Raw genomic sequence first — 19,085 nt, forward strand, 5'->3', positions numbered from 1 at the left:
ACGTCCATCTCTGGCTGTTTTCTTCTCCAGCAAAAGTTCAAACGGCAATTGCCTACAACACATAAAGACGAGAGAGAGAGAGAGCGGAAGGCAACAAAAGACGAATAATGGCCGAGAAAATAAAATAATAACAAAACATTTTCTTAGCTTCTATTATCTAGCCGCTTTTCAACTTTGAATTATTATCGCATTTCTTCTTTTTTTTCAGTTTTATAAATTCTGTTAATAAAGAAAGAAATTTCTTTTTTTCAATCATTTCAGTTCTCTTTTTTCTTTCAGGGAAATTTATATCTTTGCTTCGGCTGAATGACGAAAGTGAGCGGGTTGGATCACGATAGCTCGGATCACCTTGCCCTCTTCCAATCAGTCGAAAGGATCGAACAAATCGCCCCGTCACTCATATCCCAACGTATACACACACACATTTCGTGTGGCGTTGTGAAGAAAAGGGGAAGAACCATTTCTCTTCGTCGTTGTCTTTTTTATTTTAAAATTTCATTCCCCTTTTTTTCTTTTTTTCCTGTTCCACAGTCGACCGAAAGTTGAACAACGAGCTCATCTCTGGCGAGCTCGAAATTCCTTCACGTTGCCACCATCGTCAAATAGTACTGAGCCAAAAGGAAAGAAAGAAAAAACGAACGAGAGAGAGAGAGAGACTAGAGGCTTTTGTGCGCTGTATGTGTCGGCGTGAGCGCGCGATAAGATCACGTCAATCATTCGGTCATCAGCACAAGCGCTGAGACGTTACATATATAATATACACGGAGAGAGAAAAGTTGAAATCTAATAATCCCCCGTAGTCTACACACACAGAGAGAAAGGGGGATAAAAATAAATTCTGTCTATCTCTTTCCGTCTTTTTTCAACGTCGTCCATCATTCCTTTTTTGATAGATTTACGATTGACGGAGCTGGAATTATCGATATCGTTCCCTGAGAACATGATCCTCACCCACCCACCTCCCAAAGAAAGAGGGTGGGGTCGGGAGGAGGCCCCCGCCTTCAATGCTGCGACTAGTGACGCCAAATGTTAACCCCCTCCGAACGAGCGCCCAAAAGAAATAAAAAGCGAGTCGAGTCGAGATCAATCGACCGTTGGGTAACTTATCATTGATATGTACTATAAAAGCGCAAAGCCGGGGGAGTCTAAGGTATATAGACTGCTGCGGGAGCCAGCCAACCATGGCCAAAAGTCCGCGCGCACAAATACCAAAAATGAAATAAATGACGATGGTAGAGACGGTACAAAAAAGAAAAAGAAGAAGAAGGCTGCGTCGGTGACAGGCTCATTTCATCAGAAAAGGGCAATATAGGAAAGCCGCCGCCGCCACTGCCGCTTTGAATTCGAGGTACGCGCACGAGTGGAGTGAACCGAGAAATCAGTGGGTACAAAATGAATAACGAAAAAAGAAGTAAAAAAAAGGAGTAAAAAGAAAAGCAGCTGACAATGCTGAATCAGACACGTTAGCTGATGATTGGACGGAACCAAACAGCTTTGTTCTTAGTTTGCTGGCCCCGACAACGAATGAAAAAAATGATGGGCGGGCCAGGATGCGGACATCATGGGTTTTTTTTCTACGAAATCCTCGAGCTGACTTGACAAGGAAGAAATATCCAAATGCCGATGATAGAAAAGGGGGAAAACAATGGGGTTTTTATATACACACAGAAGAGAGACCAGAGAGAGAGAGAGAGACTCTTGGCTTTGACCAAATTGGGACCAGACCCGGCGCTATCGGCGCAAATGTCGAAACAGCTCAACCGCCAGCTCTGAACGCGTGTCTTACAAGTTGACGATTGCCGGGGTCGGACGCTATCTCGACACAAACAAACCGCCGCCGCTTTACTTCTCACCATATGCAGCAAAGGTAAACTCTCGCCTATCTGGGTCTCTCTTTGTCACTGCGCTCACCAAACAAAACCAAAAAAACTCTGATAAAAATAAAAGGAGAAAAAGAGAAAACGGATGGTGTCAACGACGCCGTTTGTGACACGCCCATAGGTGCGAAAAACGACAGTTACTTCTTTCGACTTCATTATTTTTCTCTCTCGCGCTGGTTTGATGCTCACGAAGTGCTGGCCACAATCGTCGGATCGCGTCTTGGAGATCATTGCGACCGCATTCTTGGCTTCTACGACACGAAAAACTATCGCCATTATTAATGAAAGATTGGAGGCGAGTGTGTCCAGAGGCCGGCCATCAATCCAAGGGCAAGAGTGCCATCACAGCAGCAGCTAGCGCTAGCCCAGCACAGACCCCCGGACGCATTCCGCTCTCCTTCGGCCGCCCCTTTCGCTTTCAAGTGGCGGTTTTTTTTTCTCCTCTTTCCGCGTGTCTGACGCCACTCGTCTCGAGTCCATCAAAATATATCGCTGCCGTCTCTTCTTCTTTTGCCTCTCAACCATTTCGAACCGTTTCAACTATTATTAGCTGAACAGCCATAGAGAAGAAAGCCAGAGAGAGAGTGAGAGAAAGAGAGCTGTGGCCGGCAGAGTGAGTGAGTGAGTGAGTGAGGTTCTATTTCAAGATGGGCATGTCAGAAAAAACCCAAAAAAGAAAAGAGAAAAAAAAAGAGACAATACACGCCAGAATATAAGAACGCAGCAGACCACCGGGGCAACTTCTTCTTCATCATCAAAGTGCTGCTGCTGTGCCCCCCTTGTTTTTACGGGATCTGTCCTCTTATGAGCTATACTTTTATATAAATAAATATATTTAGGGAAATGAGAAGGAACCAGCGAAACAAAATCAAGCGCATGATGTACAAGGAGGCTCCCCTTTTGCCCGTCAAGTACGGGGCGACTCGTGCTGCTGCTTTAGCTCTTTTTTTTTCAGCAGTGTCTGACGTCACTTGACAAGATCACAACCTCTTATCTTTCATCTGTAAGAAAAAGAAGAAGGGAAGAAGAAAAAGTCCAATAGAGAGACCTCCTCATACTCTGCCGTTCATCGCGTGGGAGAAATACAAAAGATGGTTAAGAGACCGAATATGTGTGTGTGTGTATAAAGGAGGAGTTATTTAAACGTCAAGCGCTCTCTCTCCGTCTGTCTGTCAAAAGAGGCCGCCGCGTCCGCCGCCGCCGCCTGCGAATAAATGGATAGATGTATAACAGCCGGACGGCACGCAACGCGCCGGACTCGGTTTTAAAAAAAGAAGAAGAAGAATTTTTCTTTTCTGCCATCGTCTGTTAACATTTTTGAAAAAAGAAATGTGTGTGATGAACAATCGACACATGAGGAATAAAGTTGCTCCGCCCTTGGCATTAAAAAGAGGAGGGTATTCATTAGGCGTCATTCGAAGGGACAGAAACGACGTCGGTGCGGGACCGACGTGGCCTCGTACGAGTGTGACATCATCGGGACACGCATGTGGATGAATAAAGGCCTCACCTCCATCCTCGGCCAAAAAAGAAAAAGATGAGACGCTCCCCCCTTTTTTTCTTCGTCTCTTCATTCCAGTCGACACACACAAGTTGAACAAATCGGGGAAAAGAGCTGAAGCAACAACCCAGCTATATGTATGTAGGAGAAGAATCTAATAAAGCTCGCGGCATGGCTCACCGGTCAGAACCTTTTAACACCGGGCCCTGCGCTGGGCTGGTGAAGATTCCTGGAGCCTCTCTTCATATATATATAAGAGTCACAGTGTGTCTGCTGGCTGTCGAAGGGGAGGCAACGAGAAAATAAACGTAACGACAACCGGTCATGCAACTTTAACTCATTTTCTTCTTCTTCTTCTTCTTTTGGGAGAGAATATAATAATGAAAAACTCATTTCCTGCACTGCATTTATTTTTTTGGTTTTTCTTGGGGGCCGACCCACCGAATTACCACCAATATCAATCAATGGATATTTTTCGACTTGTTTCTTCTTTTTTCTCAAGCAGACGGAGAGGATCAACGAATGGGTCACACTAATCAACTCAAAACTCGATTGGTTCTCTCCTTTTTTCTTGTTTAAAGACTGTGGCCAAGATTCCGTGTCAGAGGGCCATTGTGTCTGCTAGACGGATGAGAGGGGAGGACTGCCGACAAGCGAAAAATTTAAAAAAAAAAGCATTTTCTCTTCTTCGGTCATGTCTCCTTTCTGTGCATAGCCCTATCATTGCGCAACTTATACCTCTATTTGGTGTTTCTCTCTGGCCGATTCATCCTTCTTCGTCTTCACTTGTCCAATCATGACCATGTACAAAACGCCATTTTTGATTTGGAAGTGAAGCCTTGTCATTTCCATCAACAAATCGTGAATTGATCGGATGGGTGCGGCACACCGGCAATGACGAGGACGCTTCGAAAAACAAAAAAAATCCGATTTTCTATTCACCAAATTTTTATTTTTTCGAAAATTTTTCCAACCGACACCTTTCACAGCTGACACAAAACAAAAAAAATGTAGAGCGTAAGTCGATTTATGTCACCTGACAGGTAAGCGAATTGCTTCCCCCCTTTCTCATTTTGTTAAAAAAATTTTTTTTACTGTGAGCACGGTAAATAGCCTGAGACTGACTGACTGGATTTGTTATTTTTATTAGATAGATATTTTGTGTGTGTGTGTGTGTGAAGGAGGGCCCCCCCTCTTGTTTGACTCATGCGGTGTGTACCTGAGCCTCTCTCTCTCTCTCTTAAGTGTATAAATATTTTACAAAAAAAAAAGAAAAGAACTACACATTTTTGGTTGGTGTGTTATATGTGATGGGCTCCTCGGCCGCTCTCAAGCGTGTCCTGTCCCTCTTCTTTTCTCTTTTTAATGAGACAGGCTACATACACCGGGTCGTAACTCTTCTCTCTCGGCCGTCCTCAAAAAGAGAAAAGAGTCAAAGAAGAAGAAATACCAAATGATGCATCCGTTTGGGGTCGTGTGCATCATCATCCACCGCACACACACAAGGCGAAAAAAGGAAAAAAACCTTCACTGTTCACTCTGTTGCGCTGCTGCCATTTCTTCTCCAGGTGCCAAAAAGGGCAGACGGGCCAAGAAAAAAGAGACACAAGATTTTCTCCTAAGGCTCGCAGGCAATGCAGATATGAAAGAGACGGCCATCGAGGGCTATCAATAGACTATCATTTGAACAATTGGTAGACAAAACACCTGGACAGAATTTTTCGATTGGAAATGACTATAAAACCGGTCGAGAGGTGAGAAGGGAACGAACGAACGATCAGGGGGGAGACAAGTTCACTTCATCAATCTCGATAGTGTTCCAGGATGTGGTCAGCCGTCAGACAATCGACAGACAGTTCTCGATCGGCCATGGCCTGTCCGTCCCAGGATGGCTCGTCTTCCCAATAACACCTATCTGTCTATCGGACAGATGAATAAGAAAGAAAGAACAGGGTCGACGATGGCGACGTGTTGAAAAAAAGCATCGCCTTTCAGTTTGCGTGTTGGGCCAATAGACCCGGCCAAACCGGTTACCGCTGAGACTGTCGACATGAATAAAAGAAATGATCACAAGACAAATAGAAGGAGGAGTCGAGAAAAAACACACAAAAGATGACAATGGCATTTTACGACAAGATAAAAAGAAAAAAGAAACGGAAAAAAATTTAAGAAAAACAAAATTTTCTTCCACAAATTAGCCTGCGGCCGGGCACCTGCCCAGCGACTTATTTTGACTCGATAATTTAGTGTGTTGTATAGTGATCCGTTTTCTTTTGGCCATCGACTACCGTGAGAGAAAGAGAGGGAGAGAAACAAGGCGACAAAGCCGCTAACAGTGTTTACAGATCTGTCGGGACAAACACACTCTAAGGAAAACGACCATGAGATCTGCCGGCCAGAGTCCGCTGCTGGACTGACGTTGGCGTTTCTGTTGCGTGTCTGTCATTGAGCGCACCTGAAAACCAGTAGTTAGTCGAGCGCGGGAAGTGCGTGTTTCCTGTGTGTACTGCAAAGTGTGTGGGTCATCAGGCTCTCCCCGAAACCAAAACAAAATCAAAAGAAGAAGAAGAGTGGGCGACGTAGAGATTTGTTTTTTCAGCTCTTACGTACACGTCTGTTGTGGTGGTACACACACAGCACAGCTTCCCCCCCCCCATTTTAAGAGGGCGAGAAAAATGTCCAAACAGACACACATTTCATCCAGTCGGCAGCCGCGCTCAAATCAGGCAGCAACAACTCATTGATACCAACCAATCACCTGGTATTTATAAAAGCCAAGCGGCTCCCAACGCCCAACGGGACGACGGCGCAACAGCCACCAGCCAGGCAATATAGGTTCCCAACCCGCAGCGGTATATATAGAGGCCACTATACGTGTGTGGAAGAGAGTGAGGCCAAAAAATCTGGACAGATTGATTACACACATACGCAACATACCAGAAGAAAGTTCTAAACACAGATTGCTAGCGCCTCTTTTTCACACACAAGACTCTCCTCTTGCCACTCTCCTTCAGCGGACATACACACACACACACACACACAGAAAGAGAAAAACTATGCTCCTGGTTTCTGGCTGTTGGACGTTGTCAGTTAGTAAATCTGTCAGCGTCGACAGCCCCTTCTGGAAAGTTTGTGCGCGTCGATCCAAAAAGAATCCTACCAGCAGCAGCAGCAGCTCAAAGTGATATGGAAAAAAAGAAGGGAAAAAACGACCCAGAAAAGTCCAAGAAGTCCAGCAACTCTCTTCTCCAATGTGATGTTTAGTAAGCAGAAGACGTTGACGGACGGGGAGCGGGATCCGGACGGGTCAGACGAGTATAGAGCGGATGCACACGAAGGGACTGTCGTTTTCTTCTGCTTCTATATAATATATATCCTTTTCGAACTGTCTTCTCTCTATATATATATACGTGCTATGGATGTCGCTCTCCAACAGCATAGGGCATTCATCAGTCTGATGGCCATGTCATATATATACAGTACACACACGCCGAGTGGAAGATATCGTCAGCCAAAAGGGATACACAGAAAATAGTAAGAAGAAGAAAACAACACAAAAAAAAAGGAACAAAGTCTTGATAGATTTATAGCTAATTCAATGGGGGCCGGCTCCAATGAATCGAGCGAGAGAACCAAGCGCAGCAGAGAGCTGGAAATCATTATTTCCTGAGCGATATATCACACAGTCTCTATCCTTTCTGTCTTTTTTTCTTCTTCTTCTCTATATATATATTTATATATCCAATAGCCATACGAGATAAATGTCCTTTCTATTGTCAATATGCGGGGTGGGGGATAGCGCTGGGCGGGGGTGGTAAGACGGACCGAACGAATCGAACGGGTATATATATATATACGTAACTGTGTGAGCATTGCATTCCCCCCCACTTTTTTTTGTCTACTCTGAAGGGTGACAGACTATTTATGGATGTAACCCATCGAGCAGGGCGCACGCCGGGGCTGCTGCTGCTGCTGCTGCTCCCAAATGCTTTATGGACTGACGTTGTCAACCGTTTGGAAATGTGCGTCTCTACGTATCAAAGCTGCTGCAGCGAAAGCAGCCAGCGCCAGCCAACCTTTTCAGATAGAGAGAGAGACCAGTTTCCTTACTAGCCCGGCAGTCTAGGAGAGAACGACTGACGGCCGACGAAGATTTACTGTCTCTTTTCACTACTACCATCTGGCCTCCAAGCGCTCCGGGTCTCTTCTGGAAACCCTCCCACCGACTCCAGTAGTATAGTTGCAAGCACTATCCAGGGCCCATATCTTTCGTCTTCTTCTTCTTTTTCCTTCTTCTTCCCCTGTGTGTGTGTGTCTCTTCTTCAAACTCTTTTCTATTCGATTTATTTCTTCGCTTTCTTTCGTCCCCCCCACAAGTTCTCTTACTCGACACAGAGAGAGAGAAAAAATAAAAGGAGCCCTTTTTTGCATTGAAAAAGAGAATGAAGGGGGTCTCCTGTCTGTCGTAGGCCCCAACGACGAGACGCTCCCGCTCGGCAGATTGATGGCCGTCGCGCAAGACACGGCCCACAAACCACCCCACCAAAACTCCGTACTCTCCATCCGCCTTTTGTGAACCACCAACTACCCACAATCCAGTAATACTGCTACACCGAGAGAGAAAAAAAAAAGAAAAAGACTCAAATGGCTTTTTCTTTTATTTCGAAACAAGAAAAATGGTGAATGTGTCACTGGCGACGAACAAGAAGAAAAAAAAAGGATTGAAAAAGAAACAAAATAATAGGAGAGAGACAAAAAAAATGTGGACAAGAGAAAATAACTCGAACGACCCCCACGAATCTAACAGCTCGACATGATATAGATTAGAGAGCAAATCGTCTCGCTGGCCTCGACATCCATCATCCGGACAAGAAAAGATGTTTCACCTCGGAGTGGGTGAGACCTACATTTTTGTCTATTTAAATACGGCGCCGTAACCAGTTGAGAAAAAAAGAAGAATATCGCTTTCGGTTAAAAGGCGAACGCGTTCAGCAACGAGCCGCGCGCGCATAACACACACACACACACGTGTAATGGGTCTCAATAGCTCGATAAAAACGTCCACCAAAGAAGGGGGGAGAAGGAGGGCCATTGTTTGGCTGCAACACCATATCCATATAACACTGTCTGCTCCTGCTACTATACTCTCTCTCTCTAGCTGCTCTTTTTTAATGTTTGTGTTGTTGTGTTGTTGCCCTCGAGCTATAGAAAGAAGGTCCCCTAGACCGAGCTGTTACGCGCGCGGATCCGGCGTTCATACCCAGATGAGACGCCATTGATTGACGGCCGGTGAATGTAGACGCAGCTGTCGGGACATTAAGCGACCGTCATATGCGATCCGAATTCCAATTGTCCTCTCAGACTCTTTTTTGCCCCAACACTCTCGTATCTGCCAGCTCACATGAAAAAAAAGGCTAATATGGCGACGTTGGAAAAACAAATGAATCACCACCAGCAGCAGCAGCAGCAGCAGGCCGGGAGAATATATATTTATAAACGACGTTGAGAGAGAGAAACGAGGACGATTTCACTTGACGTCAGAAAAAAGATAAAACAAAATATGGAAAGAAAAAAAAAAATGGAAGAAGAAGAAGGGACGGTGTATACATACGGGCAATGTGTGAAACACGTTCACGCCCGTCACCTGTTGGAATAGCCAACGACTTTTAATAGACCGTCGGGCCGGCGCACCTGAGATACATACTATAAGCAGGTAAATATATATCTATAGACGAGCTCGCTCGTTCTCATCCATTACGGGTATTACAAATGCATGCACGTTGCGCGGACGAACGCGAGACTGTGTGGCAGCAGCAGCAGCACGACGCGGCGCGCAAATGTACAGAGTGAAATGCGGCAGTATATTAACTGCACGTCGCGGCTCTCGACTAATTTACGACTATTGAATTTGAAAAAATTTCCCGCGCCCAGAGCTATCTATCTCGTGTAACAGACAGGACGCTTTCACACACACGCATAGACACAATAACAAACGACATATCCGGCCCCCTTCTTTTCTTTCTTTCTTCTTCTTCTACCTGTTGAACTGCTGATGAACGGCTCCCAAAAGAGAAACACAAGGAGAAGAAACCCGTTCACTTTGAAGAGAAATATTTGTCTTGGGAACCGAGCGGCAGATGCTGGTCCAGGTATATGGCCATTATGATGATTATTTCGAATAATTAACCAAAAGAAAAGGAACGACCGCAAGCTCGTCGAGGGAGGTTGAACTGAAACGTCAGTGAAAAAATATACACAGACGAGTCGAGTGAAGAAGAGAAAAAAAGCGAAAAAGGAGAGCTGCCAGTCTCTTCTTTCTTTTCTGTGTGAGTTGCCAGAACTGTTGGAGCTGCCAGTTACGCGCAATAAATCACCCCGTTCCTCCCTCCTCCTCCTTCTCCCTCGCTCGCAAGGCTAATCAAAGGCATGTTTCAAGCCAGAAGAAAAAAAAAATGATGTCTATAGAAATATTGCCCAGAGGCCTGCCCTGAGAAACAAGACGAAAAAAATAAAACTAAATAAATAAAATTGGAGAGTTGTAAAGAGACGCGCCAACAATTGAATTTCCACATTTCCTCTCCAGCAACAACAACAACAAAATAAAAAGCCATTTTGCTTTGGTATTTCTCTGTTGTAAGCTCTTGTTTGTTCTCATCATCTATTCTTTCTATTAAACACACACACACAGAGGGTTAGGGAAGAAAACCTTGATTGCGTCCGTGTCTAGTCCATAAATAAAGAGTTATTAGATCGTATTGAAAAACAACGAGGAGAGTGGCGGCGGTAGACCTTCCCTGCATCCATCTTTTGCCCGTTGCGGTCGTGCGCGAACACACACACGACCGCAAAAGACCCAGAAAACCAAACAAGCATTTCCTTTTTGTCAGACGAAAGCGAGACGAGAGATTTAACATTTTTCACACTGTTTTTTCTTGTTGTTATTGGCCGCTTGAACGCCGTTATTATTGTCTGTGCGTGTAGTTGTAGAACGAAGAAGAAGAGGGAAAGAAAAAACATCCATCAGGGAAATGACATTGCCGTGAATGAGCACCTCAATCAGGCGACGACCGCAGATGGAAGTGGTGGGCGGATGTGAGCTAGTCCATCAAGTAAAATGCTGAGGAGAAATAGAGAAAAGGGTCAAAATCATAGACAAACGATTTGTGCGGTTTTTTTGGTCTTTCGATTTTCCACCGGGTCCGACTATATAGAAGCAGGAGGAGGAGGAGGATGCATAAATATCTCAGTCAGGAAAATGAGAAAGAACAAAAAAGAAAAATCCGGTAACGCCCCTTTTTGCTCCACAAAACCCCATTGGAACAACAATGAGCTATTCCGTTTCTTCCCACTTTTCTCTAGAAACTCATCAAGTCGATATAACTAAACGATTCTTCTAGCGAACCTTTGATATCGCCGTCGTGCTATTCTCTCTCGAAAAAAACAAAAAAATCCTTTTCGATGATGATTTCCAGACACGACCGATCAAATGACGTAAAAAAGAAAAGAAAATCCTTCTCTCCCGTGAATATCGGTCACGGGATAAAAGGGAAAAGACCTTTAATGATAACTAATCTGACATCATTGTCGCCTGGTGCCACCGGAGTTCATTCCCGCAGTTCCCTCTCCAACCGGAACCAGGCCCGTAGGAATGTCTATACATGTGTGTGTGTGTGGAGGACAAAAAAGAAAGAAAGAATACAACCACCTTACGAATGACGGATGACTCTCGGAGCCCTGCAGTTTGCTGTTCCATTGCTTCCGAGGGTATATATATATATACAACAATATAATACACACACACACACGGTCAGATATTTTTTTTCCTTGGAAGCAAAAAGGAACGCGGGACCGCGGTGCAGGTGCTCCTTCTCTTTAAAAAAAAATTCTACACGGAGACAAACGATCGGTAGTAGCTGGCGAGTGTTGAAATTTCTTTGTTATCCACGGGTTTTTCGCATAATTCTTACTGTGTTTGTTTTGTACCAAGATAGATAATAGACGAAAGAAAATATATATCTAATGTGAAATGGTTTGGCACTGAATCACAACACAACAACCAAACCATCCTCTCTTCATATGGCGGCATCGAGAATTTTTGTTTTTTTGTTTTTCGGATGATGACTGTGAAACAGCTTCGGCTTGTTGGAAAAGGTCAACGGCGCGGTATGTGCGTGTGTGAGCTGCGCGCGCGAGAGAGCGCTGAAACATCAAGGGGGCGGTGTGGTCGTAATTCAAACGTCGCGCCACTAAAAAACCAACCACTCAAAAAGGCTGGTTTCGATTCCCATGAGCGTATTTAATGTATATACCCCGGACTCGGTAAAAAAAAAAGAAGAAAATACCAACCGGGTCGGAAGGATGAAACGATCTTTCTCTATCTTTTTTATAGATTGGCTCCTTCCCTCTCTATATACATACATCTAGATACGGAAAAAATACAAAAGACCTATTCGGCACCAGCCAGTAGTACAAGATCCCCAAAAATCTTTTTTCCTTCAACTCTTTGATTTTTTGGCCTTTTTTTTTCTCTCTGGTTTGGTGGGAAGCCTATCAATCAATCGGGTGATATGTTTCCGAAAGGAACCAGAGAGCACGGATATTCGCACACATTTAGACGGGAAATTGAAGGGGGTACATATAGGGCAGCAGCCCCAGCCTATAAGGAATAGTTGTATAGCCACCCATGTGTACATGTCGAGGCGACGACCTCTTGGAGAAAACGTAGCACACACACAAAAAAAGATGGGTAATTTATGACCCTATATACAGCGCGCGTCGGAGCCCCGTTTTTCCCTGACGATGGATTGATGATGGATGGCCATCGGACCATCACTTACCATCAGCGCAAGAGAGCGAGAGACCAAGTTTAGTACGCCAGTGATCCGCACACACACAAAAGAAGACAAAGTATATTTTTTCCCTTCATTTTTTGAAAGTCGACATCAATCGCCTAGTGAAAGTCTCTCTCTCGCCTCTGATCCAATCAAATGGCCGACCTCGATGATGAGGGCTATCTCATTCCTTCTCTATTATTATTTTTGGGGATTTTCATGGTTTGGCATGAAAGATATTGGCACGCGGGCGGATAGTATTCGAAAAAACGAGACAATGACACACGAATAGAGAAAAATAAAAAGGAGCAAGAGGGGGGAGGAGGATAATGGCGACCAGAGCTAATGCTTCCAGTGACGGATGGTGACCGAGATGGATGATCCGAAGCTAAAGCCACGGCAAGCATCAGCAGAGCCAGCAGGCCAGTCAGTCATTTGGTATAGAAGCAAACGAATGATATAGATAGACAACTCCATCCCGCCCCGCTCAACTGCTGCCACTGCCTAACGGTGCTGGTGGTGTCTATACTTTTGCCGACGAATCAAAGATGAGCGCTTCCGCTTTAAAACAAAAATTACCGGTGGTGGATAAGCGCACGAACTAGATATTCACAGATAGTCTACCACAGCACAGGCGATGACTCATTGAGTTCATCAGCTGCGCCGCCATCGAATCGGTCAAAGTGTACACACACGTATATATGTAATATACGGTGGAAAAAAAGGGGGAAGAGAATGATGATGAAGAAGAGAATGAAAAATAAAAATGAAAAAGAACCGATCGAAAAAGAGTACGAACAGAGAGAGAGAGAGAGAAAGAGTAGAGAAAAGAGAGTCCGGAATGTGATGGATTCGATGCTGCTGGACGAGACAGTTTCAGATGGATGGATTGAACCCAGAGCTGGTACAGAGTGAAGGGGTGGTTGAGCGCACAGGCGAACGAACGGGCTGCGCCCGGCCATTGATAAGTGAGTGACAGCCACGCTATGGTCCCGCGTCCCGATTGATGGATGATGCGCCGCACGTCAGGCACACAACAGCAGCCAGAGCTGAACAACACACACACAGAGAGAGAGAACGGGTCGCCCACCCCACCCGTCCGCTCTTTTGCCCGTCGCTCGACAAAAAGAAAAACAAAAAAAAAAAACCGGACTCGATCTCACTAACGACTACAACGATAACAAAGCTGAGCTGAAAAAGAGACAACAGAAAAACAAAAGACACACAAACCACCAAATAGCCAACGAGAGACAAAGAATAAAAAAAAAGAGTCAGCAGCAATAGAGAGAATAACCTGAACGGGAAAAATATATATATATCTAGATCGGGAACAACACCAAACCAATCAACCGTCATCATCCACACCCGTCTGGGCTGTGTGGACGACCGGGCCACTAGCGTGACACGACATTCGTCATGTCACGTCGCTATGCAACATCGATTCAGTCTAACCTGGAAATCGTCAACTTTTTATTTAGAGGGGAGAATAAAAGAGAATAATAATATCGCTGCTGCTGCTGGGAGGGAAAAGAAAAAGAAAAGACACGGTGTCATTTTGGATGGCTTTATCGATTTTCTTCACGTGTTTGGTGTTCCACGCCACCCATCGACAATCTGGTTATAACACTATTCCAATCTCGACGGAAGATTATGCCATCGGTTCGCTCGACGTAACCCACCGTGCTAGGGTAACCTGTTGCCGTTTATTACGTACAGTGTGTAAGTTCACGCAGTTCTCTCTCGACACATTTCAAATTTGAACGGCTCGCACACAGTTCCCGCTCTTTTTCTCTCCTCTCGGTTAAAAAAAATGAGACAATACGTAATTACCGCAATCAAAACACTAACACAACATCCTGCGTCGGCATCGGCCGATCCATCATCAACCGTGTGCGTTTTTCGAGAGGTGGTGGGGGAGGAGGGGTCAGATGGAAAGAAAAATAAATAAAAAGCGAAAAGAAGTGTAGTGTGTAGGGGACGCGGTAATAAACATTGAAAAAGCGGAGGACTTACATTTCATGCGCTTCGGACAGTCCTGTTTCTTCCTCGGCATCTTTACTGGGTCACTAAATCACTGATTTTCTTCGCCAAAAATAAAGCGGCAACTTAACGGCCGAACTGTTGGATATCGTTTCTGGCAAACACACCAAAAACAACAGGAAACTTAACTCAACACAGTCGGGATTTTCTGTTTCAATTCAAAATTTTTTTCTTTTTCTTCGATTCGAATTTTTTAGAAAAAGCACTGATTCAAACGCATTCCAGAAAAACAAACTTTTGGGTGCGTAACTCCCGGTCAGTAGACACTTGGTGCTGCGTTCACGCCGGCCACGCGGTAACGGATCGACACCATTCCATCACTTGTCACCGGCAAATAACGAACGGAGAAGAATGGACGATATTGGTGACAGTGCACATTAAAAATTGGAAATTATTGTTGTTGTTTCGGTGAGACGAAAAAAGATTATAGGTTCCAATAACACGACGAAATCCGATTCCACAGAGTCTCTCCTTTGTAGATTGGAACACGACACACTGGAATACAAGTAATGTCACTCGGATGAGCCGGATGTAGCCGCAAGTTGGAACAAATCGGGATTGATGGTGTGCGATGGACCGAAATCAACAAGAGTAACACAACAGCACACGAATGGTCCGTCAAGTTTGTGAAAAAACCCTTTTCAGTGTTGTGTGGTGTTTAGAGGGCCGACTCTGGTCCGTACGTACGAACACTTTGCCGCCACGAGAAGCACTGAATCGGGCGCCTTGGCGCTCGTCGCCCTTGACGGGCAGGTTTTTCCCACACACAGCCGCAGCCCAAAGGAAAGGGGTGGGGCCTATTTTACGATCTCGATGACGACACACAACGCCACACAAATGGACCATGGGTGGTGAGGGGGGTAAGCCCGGGAGGCGGAGCTTAGTCGCTCTACACATTTTCAGTCACAACGAAGGCAGTTCCAGTTATTTTCAAAAAAATCACTCAAATACACCAATGTGACGTCAAAATCTGGCCGGTATTTCCGAAAAATGTTTTTTTTTTTTTTAATTTTCACTTAAGTTTCTGTTTTTAATGTTCAGAGCGTGGTTTTAAAAAAAGTCTCATCTTCTGGTCGAATTTGCCATTTTCGTGATTCTCCGCCTTACGAAACACGATATTTTATGATAACAAATAGATTCCATCTAGCGAGCTATTGATAGACTAGAAGCTCACTGTTTCGTCTGCTGTGTTTCGAAATGGAAAAACATTAACACTAAATAATTGTGATTCAAAAATCTGTATCTGTCCGACGTGGATTCTTCCGAAGTTCCGATCTTCACTCGACCACGCTTGATCACGAACTGCCTTTAGTTTTGCAAAAAGAAAGGGGGGGTTACGTTTTGGAGACGAAAGACAAAGACAAAAGTGCGCCGTGGAGGAGGGGGGCGCCGTTGTCAGACAATTATTCATCAGCTGTCAGATTGTTTTTATTCTGTTAAGAGAGGTGTTAAATTATCTTTCTGCAAAGAATTTCAGACTGTGTGCAAGCGTGTGATTATTGTTCTATATTTTCTTGGAAAATCAGAAGAATCTTTTGACTGCATTCGTGACAACTGAAAGTCTAAATTTATGTGTATTTTTTTACAAGAAAATATGTAAATCAGCAAAACATGTTGGTGCTATGTGTTATTAATATGCTTACATTCATTTCATCAATTATCAGAGAAAGGTTGAACAGTTGAAGATATTTCACCCACCATGGAGGAAGAAGACACCCATTACTGCCTTCGTTGCAGGGCAACAATCAACGGTTTGGACAACTACATTCATCACCGAAGGCAAAAGTGTCAGTCCAACAATTTCATAACGAAACCACAAGAACATGTGATCCCCACTCATACCTCTTACCTCAGCATGGCAAGAAACAACAGTTCCTCGAGTCTCAGAAATTATCTTCATGTGCCATCCAAGAGTTCCAACAGGTCAGACCCAATTCTTTCATCATCATCCAATCACGAGGTGGAAGAACGTTACAAGTCTCGCCATGCCAGTGAAAATCCGTTGGTGGCTGACCTATCGGTTGAAAATTCAGCCGACGACTTTATGAGCCATTTGGGACTGTGCATGGTGTCGTCGACGACGTGGGCCAGCGATATTCATTCGGAGGAACCACTACGGGCAGACGATTTTTTCTCTTTGCTGGAACTCCAGAGCTGCAAAGGAACAGAATCAGGACGGCGTCCCCGACGATCGACAGAACCTCTTGTCGCTTCCACTGAGCGATTGAAACCCGAAACCGAGACTATGCAAAACACTGACGACCAACAACATGACAACTCGACGTTCCCCCTTGGCGAAACAACTGATCTCAATTCCTCCCATGACTCGGCCGGCATTGAGATGACGAGCAACGAAGATATGACTGATCACTCTGCTCTATTGGTCACCACTGACGTCACATCGGCTTTCAGCAGTCCAGAAGTGGTCAACAATTCGGAGGTTCCAGCATGTAGCGGAATGGAGGTCAGCCCTTCAAACGAGACAGACATCCCATCCAGCAGTGATCTCATTACCTCAACTCCGCAATCAACAAAGCTACCTTACCCGTCACGAGGTAAGTGGATGCCTGGTCTCAAGCCACGCGACATTCACAAGGCCGGCTCTTCGGTAGAGTACGATTGCAAGCCGTGCAATCGTCGTTTGACGGGACGTGTTGTCTTTGAAAAACATCTTCAATCAGAGTTGCATTTCAAACGAACCGCTCAACAGCTGGCGACCACCGACGGCTTAAAGTACGGCCTGAGACGGAGTAAACTGAACTCGACATTACCAGTTGAATGGGAAATTGACGTCCTGCAAGATGAAGAAGATGTTGACGATCCTTGGCGGATCAAAAAACAAAAGAATAAAGAAGAAAACAACGCGTGTCGTTGTCCCACCTGCTTGGTGTGGGTGCCTAAACCACTTTTCGGCAAGCATTTGGTATCGCGCTATCACATTTCTCGCTGTCGGAAGCATCCAGAACGGGATCGTTGCATTTTGGATCACATCCACCTGATTGTTCTAGAAGCGCCATTTCAGTGCCGACTCTGTCGTTTCTTTTGTCACAGTCACGCTGATCTACTGAGTATAATATTGCAGTCCCAAGCCTTTTCACGACTTATGTAATTGTTTTGTTTTTTTCTCTTTTTAGCTCATTGGAAAAGTGCGGAACATTCAGAATGCGATCTACAAGATTCTTCTCGTCGTAGTGGCGGGACTTACTTTTGTAGCTTGTGCCAGGTCGGTCAGCTGGATAACGACGCAATGAAACTCCATCTGGAATCGGAGGGTCACCTCAATTGTGTTGAAATTGTCCACAAGTCGGTGGCGGTGGTAGTGAGCAAGTTGGAACCATTACAGTGTCACCTGTGTAGTCCCCAACGCAATCCAGTCAATTTTCGTTATCGAATTGCTCTCAATCAGCATCTGACGTCAGAGCACGCTGTCCCTGCCAAAATGTTGAACTGCGCACAAAGCTACGCTTGCGACCACTGTGATTTCAAGACTACGTCCAATTGGTCATTTACTCATCACCGTTTCAACTGTCAAGCGGCTCCCAGCGACGAGACTCGTTACCGATGTTTGATCTGTAGTCTGAGCTTCCCCACCAAGGACTCGTCTGTGAGACATAGGTCAACCCAGGAGCACCGAGACATGGCTACCAAAACGCGCGGCTCTTACGGCACCACCGTCCGGCTTCGATCGTGTCCGCATTGCTATACTCAATTCACTGATTTGGCAAGTCTCAAGGAACATTTTCTGTCGGATCATCCCGATCTTCTTCCGCGCTGCATCCGCTGCGGCACCACATTTGCTTTAAAGCAGCAGCTTTCCGCTCACAGGTTGCAATTTCTTTGCTTTTAATTAATTCTGAAATTAATTTTGTGCAATTGTTTATCAGAAGGGCAGGTTGCCAGGCGACCGAGTCGTCGGAATCCTTGGCCTTGGCTTGCGATTCTTGTTCCTATCGATGTCGTCTCAAAGTGGAGCTTTTGTACCACCAGGCCGTCGAGCATCCTAAACAATTCGTATCTGGTAAGCAGCTAATATAGAAGGTTGCGTGCAGCTTGAGTATGATCACATTACGGATTACGATCATCTCATTAGGAAAACCTTCGTCGGCGATGGCGGAAACGTCGTCCGTTAAGTACCGATGCCCCGAGTGCGAGCAACTCTACAGTTCCACGGCGGCGCTAAAGCTCCATCTTCAGTCACACACTGGAGAGTTGGCCTTTCGATGTCATTTTTGCGGTCGTCATTTTGAGCGGGAAGAAGAACGGCTGGCTCATATCCGACAATTGCACGCGCCGCGTCTGACCATCAAAGGCCAGTCGATGACTGGACCGGAGGGAAGCAAACGAGCAAAAGGACGCAAGACCCACTCGACATCGTCACGGGCTGGTGCCCAGCATGTTCATCTCGACGACGCGTGATGAGCACCAATACACGGAATGGAGCGGCGGCGTGGCCTTTTCTCAAATGCCCAGTTGCCTATCTAGAACAAACTTGGAGGTGGATCGGTCGTCGAGAGTTGTGTGTGGAGATCCGGTCGCATCCATATATATGTCTTACACAGGCCTCTCTCTCTCTCTCTCTTGTGTATAGCTGGGCTGCCGGGAATCGATCGATGGATGTCGTATGTCAGTCAAGTTTGGCGACGCCATTCTGTTGGGCCTTATTTCTTCATCTTTTTTCTTTTATTGGAGGAGGCAAGGGATTTGCTCTGATTTTCCAAAGAGAAAAGGACAACTGGGCAAGGAACTTCAAACGCATAAAAGAGGCGGACGCCGGCCGTGTATTCCCCATGGATTGTCAATAGATTTCATTCCTCTCCATTCTCTTGTGTTGTT

The 19,085-nt window shown here is 45.3% G+C and overlaps 2 protein-coding genes across 4 annotated transcripts in view; one reads left to right on the forward strand and one right to left on the reverse strand.

Annotated features, from left to right (window-relative positions):
- The window catches only part of LOC124193090 (protein tiptop-like), a 52,911-nt gene extending 37,588 nt beyond the window's left edge, over positions 1-15,323 (reverse strand). The window contains exon 1 of the mRNA XM_046586745.1: positions 14,226-15,323. Within this exon, the coding sequence (XP_046442701.1) occupies positions 14,226-14,265 (40 nt within the window). The 5' untranslated portion in view covers positions 14,266-15,323. The remainder of the gene's footprint in view (positions 1-14,225) is intronic.
- Positions 15,294-19,070, forward strand: LOC124193091 (zinc finger protein 667-like). Of its 3 annotated transcripts, none has more exons than XM_046586748.1 (5): positions 15,294-15,848; positions 15,917-17,320; positions 17,387-18,077; positions 18,137-18,270; positions 18,343-19,070. In XM_046586748.1, exons 2-5 carry the CDS (start codon positions 15,952-15,954, stop codon positions 18,666-18,668), a joined length of 2,520 nt encoding a protein of 839 aa, XP_046442704.1. In that variant the 5' UTR covers positions 15,294-15,848; positions 15,917-15,951; the 3' UTR covers positions 18,669-19,070. The 3 variants fall into 3 exon arrangements, with proteins under 3 accessions (XP_046442704.1, XP_046442702.1, XP_046442703.1); XM_046586747.1 differs by having other exon boundaries at positions 15,423-15,697; XM_046586746.1 differs by having other exon boundaries at positions 15,411-17,320.
- Positions 19,071-19,085: the final 15 nt, after the last annotated feature.

Source organism: Daphnia pulex, chromosome 4 (assembly GCF_021134715.1).
Source record: "Daphnia pulex isolate KAP4 chromosome 4, ASM2113471v1".
NCBI lineage: Eukaryota > Metazoa > Arthropoda > Branchiopoda > Diplostraca > Daphniidae > Daphnia > Daphnia pulex.